The sequence below is a fragment of the Gorilla gorilla genome, chromosome 14 (genome assembly GCF_029281585.2).
Source record: "Gorilla gorilla gorilla isolate KB3781 chromosome 14, NHGRI_mGorGor1-v2.1_pri, whole genome shotgun sequence".
NCBI classification, from domain to species: domain Eukaryota; kingdom Metazoa; phylum Chordata; class Mammalia; order Primates; family Hominidae; genus Gorilla; species Gorilla gorilla.
Window position 1 is genome coordinate 24,295,742 of NC_073238.2, and position 13,605 is coordinate 24,309,346.

At 46.5% G+C, this 13,605-nt stretch overlaps 1 protein-coding gene across 1 annotated transcript in view; it reads left to right on the forward strand.

Moving 5' to 3' along the window:
- LOC115931710 (proton channel OTOP1-like) overlaps positions 1-13,605 on the forward strand; it is a 31,757-nt gene that overhangs the window by 15,550 nt on the left and 2,602 nt on the right. The window contains 3 exon segments of the mRNA XM_055360448.2: positions 2,354-2,498; positions 6,928-7,195; positions 7,197-7,877. Of these exon segments, the coding sequence (XP_055216423.2) occupies positions 2,354-2,498; positions 6,928-7,195; positions 7,197-7,877 (1,094 nt within the window).

A 13,605-nucleotide genomic window follows, 5' to 3' on the forward strand; every position in this document is an offset into this window, starting at 1 on the left:
TCCTGCCTCAGTCTCCCAAGTAGCTCAGATTACAGGCACCTGCCACCATGCCCAGCTAATTTTTGTATTTTTAGTAGAAATGAGGTTTCACCATGTTGGCCAGGCTGGTCTCGAACTCCTGACCTCAGGCAATCCACCTGCCTTGGCCTCCCAAAGTATTGGGATTACAGGCGTGAGGCACTGCTCCTGGCCCTGGTGTCTTTATAATAAGAGGAGAGAAGGACACAGACACACACAGAGAGACAGCCATGTAAAGACACTGGAGGAAATTGACCATCTACAAGCCAAAGAGAGAGGCCTCAAAAGGAACCAACCCTGCCAATACCTTGATCTTGTATTTCTAGCCCCAAGACCCTGAGAAGAGAAATTTGTGTTATTGAAGTTGATGATCTGTGGTCCTTTGTTATGGCAGCCCAAGCTGATCAAAGATAACTGGCTGCTCATTCCAGGGGAGCCAAATCCCATGAAGACAGAGCCTTATAGTGATACAGTGACAATGTGGAAAGCTTTCGTGAGGCCAGAATGAACTGCATTCGTTCATTCATTTATTTTTCTTGCAGTTCATCTTTAAATACTGGATGAACATTGTTCTCATCATGGGGAATACAAGGCTGCAAAGTCTGTGGCACACACCATGGGGGTGTCAGTTAGGTGAGAGGCAGTCCCCAAAACAGTGACAACGCTGGGCTCAGTGCTTTGACCAGAGTGTCCCAGAGCAATGAGGGAGCACAAAGGAGGGCATTTCGGCAGCTTGGGGTGAGAGTCAATTTCTGCCAGGGAAGGTCCCAGAACCGTTTGTGAGAGAGGGAGGAGCACAGGGTTAGTGGGTCAGAGGCCACTGGAAGAGGGTGTCTTTGGGACATGCAGTCTTTCCTCACAGTGGGGTAGCGGGAGGATGTGTGGGCACAGGCTGGATCCCTGTTTGATGTAGGGCTTGTAAGCTTGCACTCTGGTCAGATTGCATGACTCTGGCTCTGACCACAGCTGTGTGACTTCAGGCAAATTACTTAACTTCTCTGGGCCTCATGGGTCTTACTTGCAAGGTGAGGACAATCACAGTACCTACTTCATGGGCTCGTTGTAGAGATTAATGGCACATGCGTATGAAAAGCACTTGGCACAGGGCTAGGTGTGCAGCAAATTCTTGGTCAAGGCTGACCACCACCTAGGGGCTTGGGCTTCACCTCGAGGGCAGTGGGGAGCCACTGAAGGCTTTAGGCAGAAGAATGACTGGGACAGATATGAATTTTCAAAATATCCCTCTTAGTTGGTGGTTTGGAGATCCTAGCTTTCTAATTTAAGGCATTTTATTGGCCAGGCAAGTCAATGAATTAATCATTCTATACCTGTTGGACACTTACCATGTGCTTTTGCTACATTAGATGACTGGTGAATGGAAAAAAGTATATATAACAATTAGGCGCTATTCTAAAAAACAGAGCATTTATTTTAAAATTGTGGCAAATACTGAAAAACCCGTAGATATCAGGATGAAATCGCTTTTGTCAGACCCAGGCAAAATAGGCCTGGGAAAGCGCCAAGGAGAGGGCACTCCTGTCTATGTGTCTGAGATACAAAGTGTTTCCAAGGACTTTCTAAAAACCCTTCATGCATCTCCTGCTTTGAAGAGGTTGGACATTACTAGATATTCTTTAGGACTGCAGTAAAGCAGATAAGATGCTCTTGGAAGAACACTTGTCCAGCACTGGCATCTCCACCAATGAACTGATGACAACTCTGGCTTTGAGCCTCTAGAACCGGTGAACTCTTTTTCTCTGTGGATTACGTAAATCTCTCTTTGCTAATAACAGCTCCTCCTTACCCTTCCCTCACCGAATGCGCTGGTGGCTTGCCATTCCATGCATTCTGGATTGTAATTCCTATTTCTATTTCCAAGTAAATCCAACATATTTAGCGATAATTTTGTCTAGTGTCTTTTTTTTTTCAGGTTGACAATCACATAACATTTACCATCTTAGTCATTTTAAGCGTATGGTTCATTAATGTTAAGTACATTCACTTGTTGTACAACCAATCTGCAGACGTTTTTCATCTTGCAAAACTGAAACTCTGAGCCCACTAAACAACTCTCTATTTCCTCCTCCTCCAGCTTCTGGCAAACTCTGTTCTACTTTCTGTCTTTATGAGTTTGAATATTCTAGATGCCTTGTATGAATTGAACCATACAGTATTGGTCTTCTTGTGTCTGGCTTATTTCTCACAGCATAACGTTCTCAAGGGTCATCCATGATGTAGCCAGAATCATGGCTGAGAAGGAGCCGTGTATTTGTGTGCACATGTCTGTCTCACCCTATGGTGCCTGAGGCTCTCCCAGGGCTGCTTGAGAACTGAGTCCTTGTGTTTTTCAGGTTTGAGGTGATCCACTTGGTGTTCACCAACCTGCTTCTGTGGGCCAATGGCGTCCTCAATGAGTCAAAGCACCAAATCAATGAGCACAAGGAATGGCTCATCACTCTGGGCTTTGGGAACATAACAACAGATGAGTGCTGAGAGAGGTGAGTGGCCCCTCGGCCATGTTGGAATGTCTTGGAAACCTGCAGAGTCCACAGTGTTCAGAGATGGAGTGCAGGTTCCAAAGAACTTCAGGCCCACCAAACTCAGCATCAGCCAGACAGCCCCCTGTTGTTGAAAATCTTCCAAAACCTGAATCTCTCATAAGTGATGTGTACTGAGCATAATTAAAGGTTTCTTCCATGACTCAGGGACTTGTAAGACCCACGGTGATCATTCTGATGGCCATTTCTCATGGTCCAGTTTGCCGCAGAAATAAATGTCTTTATTTTCAACTACAGAAGATTGATGGTTGCCTCTGCTTGTGTTTTTAATTAAACCTCTATTACCAGTTCTTTCTAGTAAAAGTATGGCTTTTAAAAATTCATAAAAGTCTAATGGTAGGTTGTGGTTAATAGGCTGTGGTTCATTTAAAGTTTTAATTTAACTGTAGTTGGCTTATAACTCTAGCTCATGTCTGTTCTACCTTGTTCCTATTTGAGAGCCTGTTGGGTTAATCTTTATATTTTTATCTAAAATCCTTTAGCATTTACAATATGTCACTTCTATATGAGAACACTCAGGCTGAGGGGAATGTGGGGCAGGGAACTGGGTGTCTCAGGTTTGTTCCCATCATGTACAAGCTGTGTGACCTTTAGAAGACATTTAATCTCTCTGAGCCTCCCTTTTCTCATTTGTAAAGTGAGGGTATCCAAATCATGCACTTGCAAAGATCCCTTCCAGCTTTAACATGCAGCAAGTCTGTGCCAGCTGTGTAAACCCAGGCTGTCCTGGAGAGCCACTTTGAACCTGTTTTGTCATCAGTGGGGTGGAGACAATGAAGTCACCACCCCCAACCAGCAGCCACTCTTAGTGTTTGGGCCTCATGTCCTCCTTGGTATCAATATTAGTAGCAACAATGACAACAATAACAAAAGTAAATTTTTATTAAGCATTTGCTGAGTGCCTGCCACTGTTCTTGGAAATTTACACGTCATTTAATTTGTACCCCCACACTCTCTGGCAGGCTATATATATGTGTGTGTATATATATATATTTTTGTTTGTTTGTTTGTTTTGCGACAGAGTCTCACTCTGTCGCCTAAGCTGGAGTACAGTAGCGTGACCTTGGCTCACTGCAACCTCTGCCTCCCAGGTTCAAGTGATTCTCCTGCCTCAGCTTCCTGAATAGCTGGGACTACAGGTGCGTGCCACCATACCTGGCTAATTTTTGTATTTTTAATAGAGACGGGGTTTCACTATGTTGGCCAGACTGGTCTTGAACTCCTGGCCTTGTGATCCGCCAGCCTTGGCCTCCCAAACTGTTGGGATTACAGGCGTGAGCCTCTGCACCTGGCCTCAGGTAGACAATATTAACCTCATTATATGGATGAAGGCATCAAGCCACGGAGAAGTTAGCCTAGGGTAACCAGTGAACATGTGATACAGCCATGATTTGAATCCTAACAATCTGGCTTCAAGGCCCTCTGTGAAAGATGAGGTTGGATTAATTTTCTAAAAAAGGACTCTGTCAGCTGTAACATTCTGTTACTCTGAACTTTTCCTCCTGATTTCTTCCCTTGTCTTCTGCATAACACCGTATTGAATTGTAAGTGCTAGGGAAGCCCTGTGTGAATTGAAGATTATTACCAGGGGCAGTGACTCACGCCTGTAATCTGAGCACTTTGTAATCCCAAGGCAGGAGCATTGCTTTAGCCTAGGAATTTGAGACCAGCCTGGGCAACAAAGGGAGACCCCAGCTCTGGAAAAAAAAAAAAAAAAAAAAAAGCCAGGCATGGTGGCATGGGCTCGTGGTCCCAGCTATAGCTACATGGGAGACTGATGCAGGAGGATCACTTGAGCCCAAGAAGTCAAGGCTGCAGTGAGCTGTGTTTGAGCCACTGCACTCCAGCCTGGGCAACAGAGGGAGACCCTATATAAAAAAGAATAAAAAAAGAAAAAGAAAATTTCATAGTGTTCTGTGAAAGTAAAATTAATACTACGATATAGTTTTTCTCAGATTTTTTTTTTTTTTTAGACGGAGTCTCGCTTGTCGCCCAGGCTGGAGTGCAGTGGCATGGTCTTGGCTCACTGCAAGCTCTGCCTCCCGGGGGTCACACTATTCTCCTGCCTCAGCCTCCTGAGTAGCTGGGACTACAGGTGTCCACCACCACGCCTGGCTAATTTTTTGTATTTTTAGTAGAGACAGGGTTTCACCGTGTTAGCCAGGATGGTCTCAATCTCCTGACCTTGTGACCTACCTGCCTCAGCCTTCCAAAGTGCTGGGATTACAGGCATGAGCCACCATACCCAGCTGCTTTTCTCAGATTTTACAAGTAATATATACATATCATAAACTAAAACAATGACAAAGTGTGAAGGAAAAAAATCCACAACACTTACCCAGAAATGCAGTAAATGCTGTGAACGTTTGGTTATTTTTTTGTAGTGTGCCATTTATTTATAGTTGATTTTATACTATATATTTGATCTTTTTTTATTGCAACCTTCAATAAGAGACAGATTTTACACTGTAATCCAAATACGCACATACTAATGTGTGTATGCTTGATGAAATAATACTTAATTTTCCTATATCAGAGATGCTTCCAAATTTTATCGGAGTTGATTCCACTCCATTCTATCCTATTCTAGTCCACTGAAAATTATTTCTGCTACAAAAGTTGGTTGCTACCTGATTTTACAGCCTTGTACTGGGTTGTGACTTGCATTAAAGAAATATACAGTTTGTTCTTACTTTTTTTCCATTTTCCTTGAAACGAGATTACTTTCTTAATATTAAAACACATCCTGGCCGGGTGCAGTGGCTCATGCCTTTAATCCCAGAACTTCGGGAGGCTGAGGTGGGCAGATCGCATGAGCTCAGGAGTTCAAGACCAGCCTAGCCAATATGGCGGAACCTTGTCTCTACAAAAAATATAAAAATTAGCCAGGAGTGGTAGCATAGGCCTGTGGTCCCAGCTACTCAGCAGGCTGAAGTAGGAGGATGCTTGAGCACAGAAGGCTGAGGTTGCAGTGAGCCAAGATTGTGCCACAGCACTCCAGCCTGGGCAACAGAAGGAGGCTCTGTCTCAAAACAAACAAAAAACAAAACAACCCCCCCCCATACCCAAAACCATAAAGCACATCTTAATTATAACGTGCAGTGGCTGTCTACTATCTCATTGTTGGGATATACTAAAATTTACTTAACAATTTCTAAATTGTTGGACCTTGAGCTGTTCCTCTCTCTCTCTCTCTCTCTCTCTCTCTCTCTCACACACACACACACACACACACAATTTTACCTGACTTTTTTTTAAATTATTTTTTGAGACTGAGTCTCGCTCTATCACCTAGGCTGGAGTGCAGCGGTGCGATCTCAGCTCACTGCAACCTCTGCCTCCCAGGTTCAAGCGACTCTTCTGCCTCAGCCTCCCCAGTAGCTGGTATTACAGGCTTGCCACCACACCTGGCTAATTTTTGTAGTTTTAATAGAGATGAGGTTTCGCCATGTTGGCCAGGCTGGTCTCGAACTCCGGACCTCAAGTGATCCACCTGCCTTGGCCTCCCAAAGTGCTGGGATTACAGGGCTGAGTCACCACTCCTGGCCTTACCTGACTCTTTGATTACATTTTTTTATTTGTCCCTTTGAGTAGAAGGGTAGAATGGAAAGAATGGAATTATGGGTCAGAGACTGCATCGCCTTTAGGGCTTTGGTGACCTGTTTCGTCATTTACTTGCAGCATCTGCCCTCCTGTGATGAGAGGGCCCTCCATACCACAGCCAGCTTCTCTTCCAGAAGGTGGTGCCCGTTTACTTTCCCCGCACTGATATCGGAGAGCACCTGTCTCCTGCATGCTTGCTAGCACTGGAGTCTTAAGAGGCATATCTTTTGCTAATTAAAAGGGGCATTTTCTCCAGAAAGTATTTTTTAAAAATAATCTTAAAAAATCACACATGTAAATCATCTTCACAGAGAAAATTTGGAAAATACAGGGAAGCAAAATCTAGAAGAGATTAAAAATCATCTGTCATTTTTCCACCCAGAGATAACAATTGTTGACATTTTAGTTTGTGTCCTTCCAGGTTTTTTCTGTCTGTCTGTGTGTGTGTGTATCCATCTATCTATCTATCATCTACATATCTATTTTTTACAACAATAGAGTCATCTTCTTTATCCTCTTTGGCAACACACCAAATAAATGTGATTTAGGTAATGAATATGCTTTGGGGATACTTAGGGCTATCAAATTAGCCATGATATTAAACGTGATAATAAGCCATGACATGATAAAGCTTGTAATCCAGTGGGAAGACCCAAGCCTGAATCCACAGTGGAAACAGTTTTCTGTGCTTTTCTGCTTCCCCTTGCACCTGCTAATAGCCCCCCTGTGTGATCAACCTGTCTCCCCTAGTTTTAGATGACCACACACCACAGTGTAACTGCACGCCCCCAACTCTCTGCACCACCATCTCCCACGGGATCTACTATATCTACTACCTCTACCCCTTCAACATAGAGTATCAGGTCCTGGCCTCCACAGTGCTCTACGTCCTATGGAAGAACATCGGGCGCAAAGTTGACAGCCATCAGCACCAGAAGATGCAGTTCAAGTCTGATGGGGTCATGGTGGGCACAGTCCTGGGCCTGACCGCGCTGGCCGCCACCATTGCCGTGGTGGTGGGTGGTGTACCTGATTCATATTGGGTGCTCCAAGACCAAGAGCGAGTCAGCACTCATCACGTTCTACCTGTATGCCATCACCCTGATGATGCTTATGGGGGCTACGGGGCTGGCTGGAATCCGGATTTACAGGACAGTTGAGAAGTCACTGGACGAGTCCAAAAATCCGGCCCGCAAACTGGACTCGGACCTCTTGGTGGGCACTGCCTCAGGCTCCTGGCTTATCTCCTGGGGCTCAATCTTGGCCATCTTTTGTGCCGAGGACCACCCCCGCTACACCTGGTACAACCTGCCCTACTCCATGGTGGTGATCGTGGAGAAGTACATCCAGAACCTCTTCATCTTTGAATCCATTCACCGAGAGCCTAAAAAACTCTCTGAGGACATCCAAACCTTTCAGATGGTCACAGTCTGCAATGGCAACACCATGCCCCTTGCTTCCTCCTGCCTCAAGAGTGGAGGTGTGGCTGGAGACGTGGCTCCCTGGGGCAGGGACATGCCACCAGCAGCCAATGGAAATGTGTGCCTGAGAGAAAGATGTGACAAGGAGGAGAAGCAGGAGGAGAGCAGCTGGGGAGGGAACCCAAGCCCAGTCCACCTTCCTCGTTTCTTACAGGGCAACGCCAAGAGAAAAGTCCTGAGGAATATTGCAGCCTTCTTGTTCCTCTGCAATACTTTGGTAATCTGCACCAAGTTATTCTTATTCTTTTAATTTTGCTTTAAACTTTCATTTTAGGTTCAAGGGGTACACATGCAGATTTGTTACATGGGTAAATTGCGTGTCGCTGAGGTTTGGTGCACAAATGATCCCGTCACCCAGGTAATGAGCATAGTACCCGATAGGTAGTTTTTCACCCTGCACCCCAATTCCGACCTCTCCCCCTAGTAGTCCCTAGTAGTGTCTATTGTTCATATATTTGTGTTCATGACTACCCAATGTTTAGTTCCCACTTATAAGAGAGGACCTGTGGTATTTGGTTTTCTGTTCCTGTGTTAATTCACTTAGGATAAGGACTCCATTTCTATCCAGGTTGCTGCAAATAATGTGATTTCATTCTTTTTTAAGGCTGCATAATATTCCATGGTGTAGAGCTACCACATTTTCTATTTATTTTTTTTGAGAGAGGGTCACGCCCCATTGCCCAGGCTGGAGTGCAGTGGCATGATCACAGCTCACTGCAGCTTCGACCTCCTGTGCTCAAGCAATCCTCCCATCTCAGCCTCCTGAGTACCTGGGACCACAGGCATGTGCCACCACACCTGGTTAATTTTAAAATCTTTTTTTTTTTGAGACAGAGTTTCACTCTTGTTGCCTAGGCTACAGTGCAATGGTGCTCACTGCAACCTCTGCCTCCCGAGTTGAAGTGATTCTCTTGCCTCAGCCTCCAGAATAGCTGGGATTACAGGCACCTGCCACCACAGTTGGCTAATTTTTGAAAACATTTTTAGTAGAGATGGGGGTTTCACCATGTTGGCCAGGCTGGTTTCGGACTCCTGACCTCAAGTGATCCACCTACCTTGACCTCCCAAAATGCTAGGATTACAGGTGTGAGCCACCATGCCTGGCCAAAACTTTTTTTTTTTTTTTGTAGAGATAGGTTCTCACTGTGCTACCCAGGCTTGTCTTGAACTCCTGCGCTCAAACAATCCTCCTGCCTCAGCTTCCTAAAGTGCTAGTATTACAGATGCGAACCACTGTACCCGGCCATAATACATTTTCTTTATCCAGTCCATTATTGATGGACATCTAGGTTTCTCTTGCCTTTTTAAAATAAGGAATGGAGGCAGCTTGTAATAAAAATACTGTAAGTATAAAATTACAATATAAGGCTGGAAAACAGACCTATATTCTACAAATCTACCTACTGAAGACTTGCTGTGTGCTAGGGGCTGGGCTGGGTACTAAAGATTAAAGTGGAAAGACTCAGTCTCTTTCCTCTAAAAGGTCTCAGTATAATGGGGGAGGGAGACAATGAGCAAATCTAATATAGTGAACAGGACAAGTGCTGAGATGGGCTTGTGCAAGGTGTACTAGGAGCAGGGATCCAGAAGGACTTCAGTGAGTAGTGGGTGCTTGAGGTGAGGCCCAGTGTCAATCAGGAGTGCTTTTAGTTGCAAGTGATAGGCAATTTGATTCACAGTGTCTTCAGTCTTAACAATGTTTAATTATCTCATGAGAATTCCGGAGGTTGGCTGCTTGGGGTTGGCCTGGCAGCTGAACCATGTCATCAGGCATCCAGACACTGTTCATCTTGTCACTTGGGTGGTGTGGTGTTTGTTGCCACATGGTCATGAGATGGCTGCAGCTGCACCAGGCATCACATCTGGGTTCAAGTCTCTCATGTGGGCACCCCTCTCTGCAAGGGAGGCTGGGGAAGTGGACCGTTTGCTTTCCAGCCTCTCTGATGGAAGGTAGCAAAGGAGAGGAAGGTGTACAGTCACTCACCCATCTGTCTGCATCAGCAAGGAATGACTGGAAGTTCACCAGGTTATCAAGGCGAGGAAAAGCATTTCAGGCAGAGACACACAATATGTGAAGACACAGAGGCAAAAGACACCATGGCATGTTTTGAGAGCACCAAGTAGTTTGGCATAAATTCCATGTGTGTTAAGCAGAGTAGCAGAATGGGAAATAGGAGAGAGGGCCGAGCTAGGTGGACTCTGGCTTGAGCAGGGCTTCCTCGGCCTGGCTGGAGTCTAGTCTTTATGCTGAGGGCAAGGGAAGACTCTCTCAGATTTGTGTTTTGGAATGATCCTCCCAGTAGCTGTATGTAGCAAGGATGGAGACAGATAGGGCCAGAAGCAGAAAGACTGGGAGAGAAAGCCCTGCAACAGCCCAGGCAGGAAGGGGAGGAGCTTGAACCAAGGCAGTGATGGAGGGATGGAGAGAAGAAAAAGGAATAAGAAGCATTGTGTGCTGTTGGGATTTTTTAAAGACACATAAAGGAAGGATGGTGGGGGTCAGTGAGAAGGAGGGGGAAGCAGCCTTTGCCACCGCATGAGTCTCTGCAGTGATGGTGACTGGTGGCTGGAGGGGAGTGCCCCAGTCCACAGAGATGCCTGCCCATCACTCTGGGTGAAGTCAGCTCTGTGCTACCAGCCTCTGTTATCAAGCCTGCTCCCTGTTGCCCCAGCAGCTCAGAGGCTTTTGAGCTTCCTCCCCTGAAATTCAGATGGTGCATACGGGGCCTGCAGCTTTTGATATCACCCTAAGAACACAAAGTTGGGAAAGTAAGTCCCTTCTAAAGTCAGAATGGCTGTGTGTCTGCCAAGCAAACCTGATCCACCCTAGCCTTGGATCACCCAGGTTCCTTCAGTTTGCTAGGCAGTGAGGAGGGGCTCTGAAGGTGGAAGGCCCAGAAGAGTTTGGCTGCAGGGAGACCCTCTTCTCCATCTGACAGACATTTGCCAGGCACCTGCTGTATGCCAGGGACTATGTCAGGGGCACAGCAGTGAGTCAAAAATTGAAAGAGTTAACAAGAGAGATAGATACTGTAAGTTGCATTTTTTTGAGGTGCATATTCCAAAATGCAAATTCTTATAAAGTCAGAGCTAGTTCTAGAATCTTCCTCAAGTATATGCTTTTTGTACATATCCTGTGATTAATATTAATATACATATATTTTGAGATGGAGTCTTGCTCTGTTGCCCAGGCTGTAGCGCAATGGCGCGATATCGGCTCACTGCAACCTCCGCCTCCTGGGTTTAAGTGATTCTCCTGCCTCAGCCTCCCGAGGAGGTGGGACTACAGGCATGCAACAACCATGCCCAGCTAATTTTTCTACTTTTAATAGAGACAGGGTTTCACTAGGTTGGTCAGGGTGGTCTCGAACTCCTGACCTCAGGTGATCTGCCTGCCTAGGCCTCCTAAAATGCTGGGATTACAGGCACGAGCCACTGCTTCTGACCTAATATTTCTTTTTAAAACTAAGTTCTGAAAAGTTGTTTTTCCCTGGTTGCCTTTTTGGTTGACCACTGGGTGAAATACTTGGCTTGCATTTTCGGACCCACTTGAAGAAAGATAGCACTGTCTGAAATACCAGAATCAAGTGGCAATTCATGGTCTGTCAGGACCCGAAAGCCAGACCCAGGGCCCAGTCCAAGGAGAAGGGTGGGCTCCGTCTCTTCCTCCCTGTGCTTGGCCCATGATGCCCCCAGGCACTGGTTGGGTTCTGGGGGATTGAGCCAGAGGATGGAAATCATCGCAGGGTGGAGTCTTAGGATACCCGTGCTGGCTCATGGGGTGGCACTTTGAAACCTTGTGGTTGACCCCAGGTGGTGCCAAAGGCATCTGGCAGAGAGCAAGAGCTGTCTTCTCCAGCATCGGAAGCCAGTCCAGAGGCCCCAGCTGTAGGTGCTGATGTGCATGTCCAGGTGGAGTGGGCTCCACTCCAGAGACGGACATGGAAATGTCAGTTGAATTTCCAGGAGCCGTGGCACTGGAGGCAACAGAGGGTGGTTGTGGTGACGGGGAAGGGCAGGGTGCTGTGGGAGATGGGTCAGGGAAGGCCTCTTCTAAGGAAGGGTGTGGATGGGGCTGGGATGAGAGACTATCAGGGCAGAGCTGCAGGTGTGGGGAAGGGACGGATGCAAGGCAAGGCAGGGCTCACAGGACATGACCTGGGAGCACAGAGCAGAGGGCAGAGGGGAGACCACACAGGGCCTGTGAGCCAAGACTCAATCCTAAATGCAACAGAAAACAATGGAAAGGTCTACACTGAGAGTGACGGGATCTGACTCATGCTTGTCTTGTTATATTTTTAATTGTGGTAAAAACTCATCACATAAACTTTCCCATTGCACCCACTTTCAAGTGTATAGTGGAGTAAAGTAAGTTCACATTGTGCAAACATCACACCATCCATCTCCAGGTTATTCTCGTCTGGCAAAACTGAAACTCTGCCCCCATTAAATATGAACTCCTCATTCTCCCCAGCCCCTGACAACCACCGTTCTTTCAGTCTCTAGGAATTTGACTCCTAGACTCCTCATATAAGTGAATTTGTGGAGTATTAGTCCTTTTGTGATTAGGTTATTTCACTCATCATAACACCCTCCAGGGTCTCCAGGTTGCAACTCGCAAAGGGTGACAGATGCCAAACATGACCCCTGCCTTCACACTTGAGTTCCTGGGGAGATGGTGATACTATGTTGGAGATGGAGGACTCTGGAGGAGGGGCAACCTTGGGAGCAGTGGGTGGAGGTCAGTGTGGAAGGAAGGACCAGAGTTAAGTAATGATCGTGTTCTGTTTCAGGTGTCTCTGTGGCATCCAAATGGATGAACCCAGTAGACAGATATTTTGGTTTTCTATTGCCGTTCAATGAACTACCACTAATGTATGACAAAAGCAACATGCATGACTGTTTTTGTCCCATGGCATTTATTGTGACTCATGGCTTTGTGGGTTAGAAATTCTGGCAGGGCGTGGATGGGCAGTTCTGTTCCTCACAGCATCAAGTGAAGTTGGTGAAGCCTTGGCCAGAAGCTCCGTGGTCTGGTGCCTTGGGTGGGGGTGGCTGGGAGGCTGGGCTCAGCCAGGACTCTTGACTGGGGCATCCACAGGTGGGTCTCTGGCATGATGTCTCAGGGTGGTTGGACTCCATGCGTGATGGCTGAGGGCCCCAGAGCTGACCCTCCAAAAGACTGAACTGGAAGCTGCCTGTCTCCTAAGGCCTGGGCTTGGAAACTGCATGGTGTCATTTCTACCGTATTTTATTAGTCATGTAGTCACAGAGTCCATCTAGATTCAAAGAAAGAGGTCATAGGCCACTTCTCAATAGGATAAGTAACAAGAATTTCCAGCCAACTAAACAGCACATATAAAGATGTGGATTTCAGAAAAGAGGTCCCATTTTCCTGCCTTCCTTTCTTCTCCCTTTTCCTCCCTGTCTCCCTTTCCCTTCCTCTCACCCTTCCTTTAAAAGGTGTCCCTTAAGTACCTACAGAGGTCCAGGGACTGCTATGAATGGTGAGGGTACAGCAATGACCAAGATCTCTGGTCTTCCTCTTATGGGGCTTACAAACCAGGCAACAGCAGGTGAAACCATCAACCGAGCAAGAAAGACACCTTATAGTGTACCCGTGTTAAGCAGAGAAGTGGAAAAGGAGGGTGTGGGAAATAGCTCTTGGGCTGCCATTGTAGATCAGATGGACCAGCTTAGCGGGAAGGCCTCGCTGAAGGGTGACATGAGACAGGAAGGGGTTGGCCACGCATGTTCAGGGCAGAGGGAACAATGGCTGGTATAAAACCCCCAGCGGGAGTGAGCGGGTCTGGTTTGAGAAACAGGAAGAAGGGTTGCCTGCAATGTGGGTGGGGTGAGTGGGGAGAAGCGTGGGTGGTTAGAAATCAGCTAACAGAGCACTTTATCACTCCGTGCGGGAGTGTAGAATTTATTTTAAATATTTT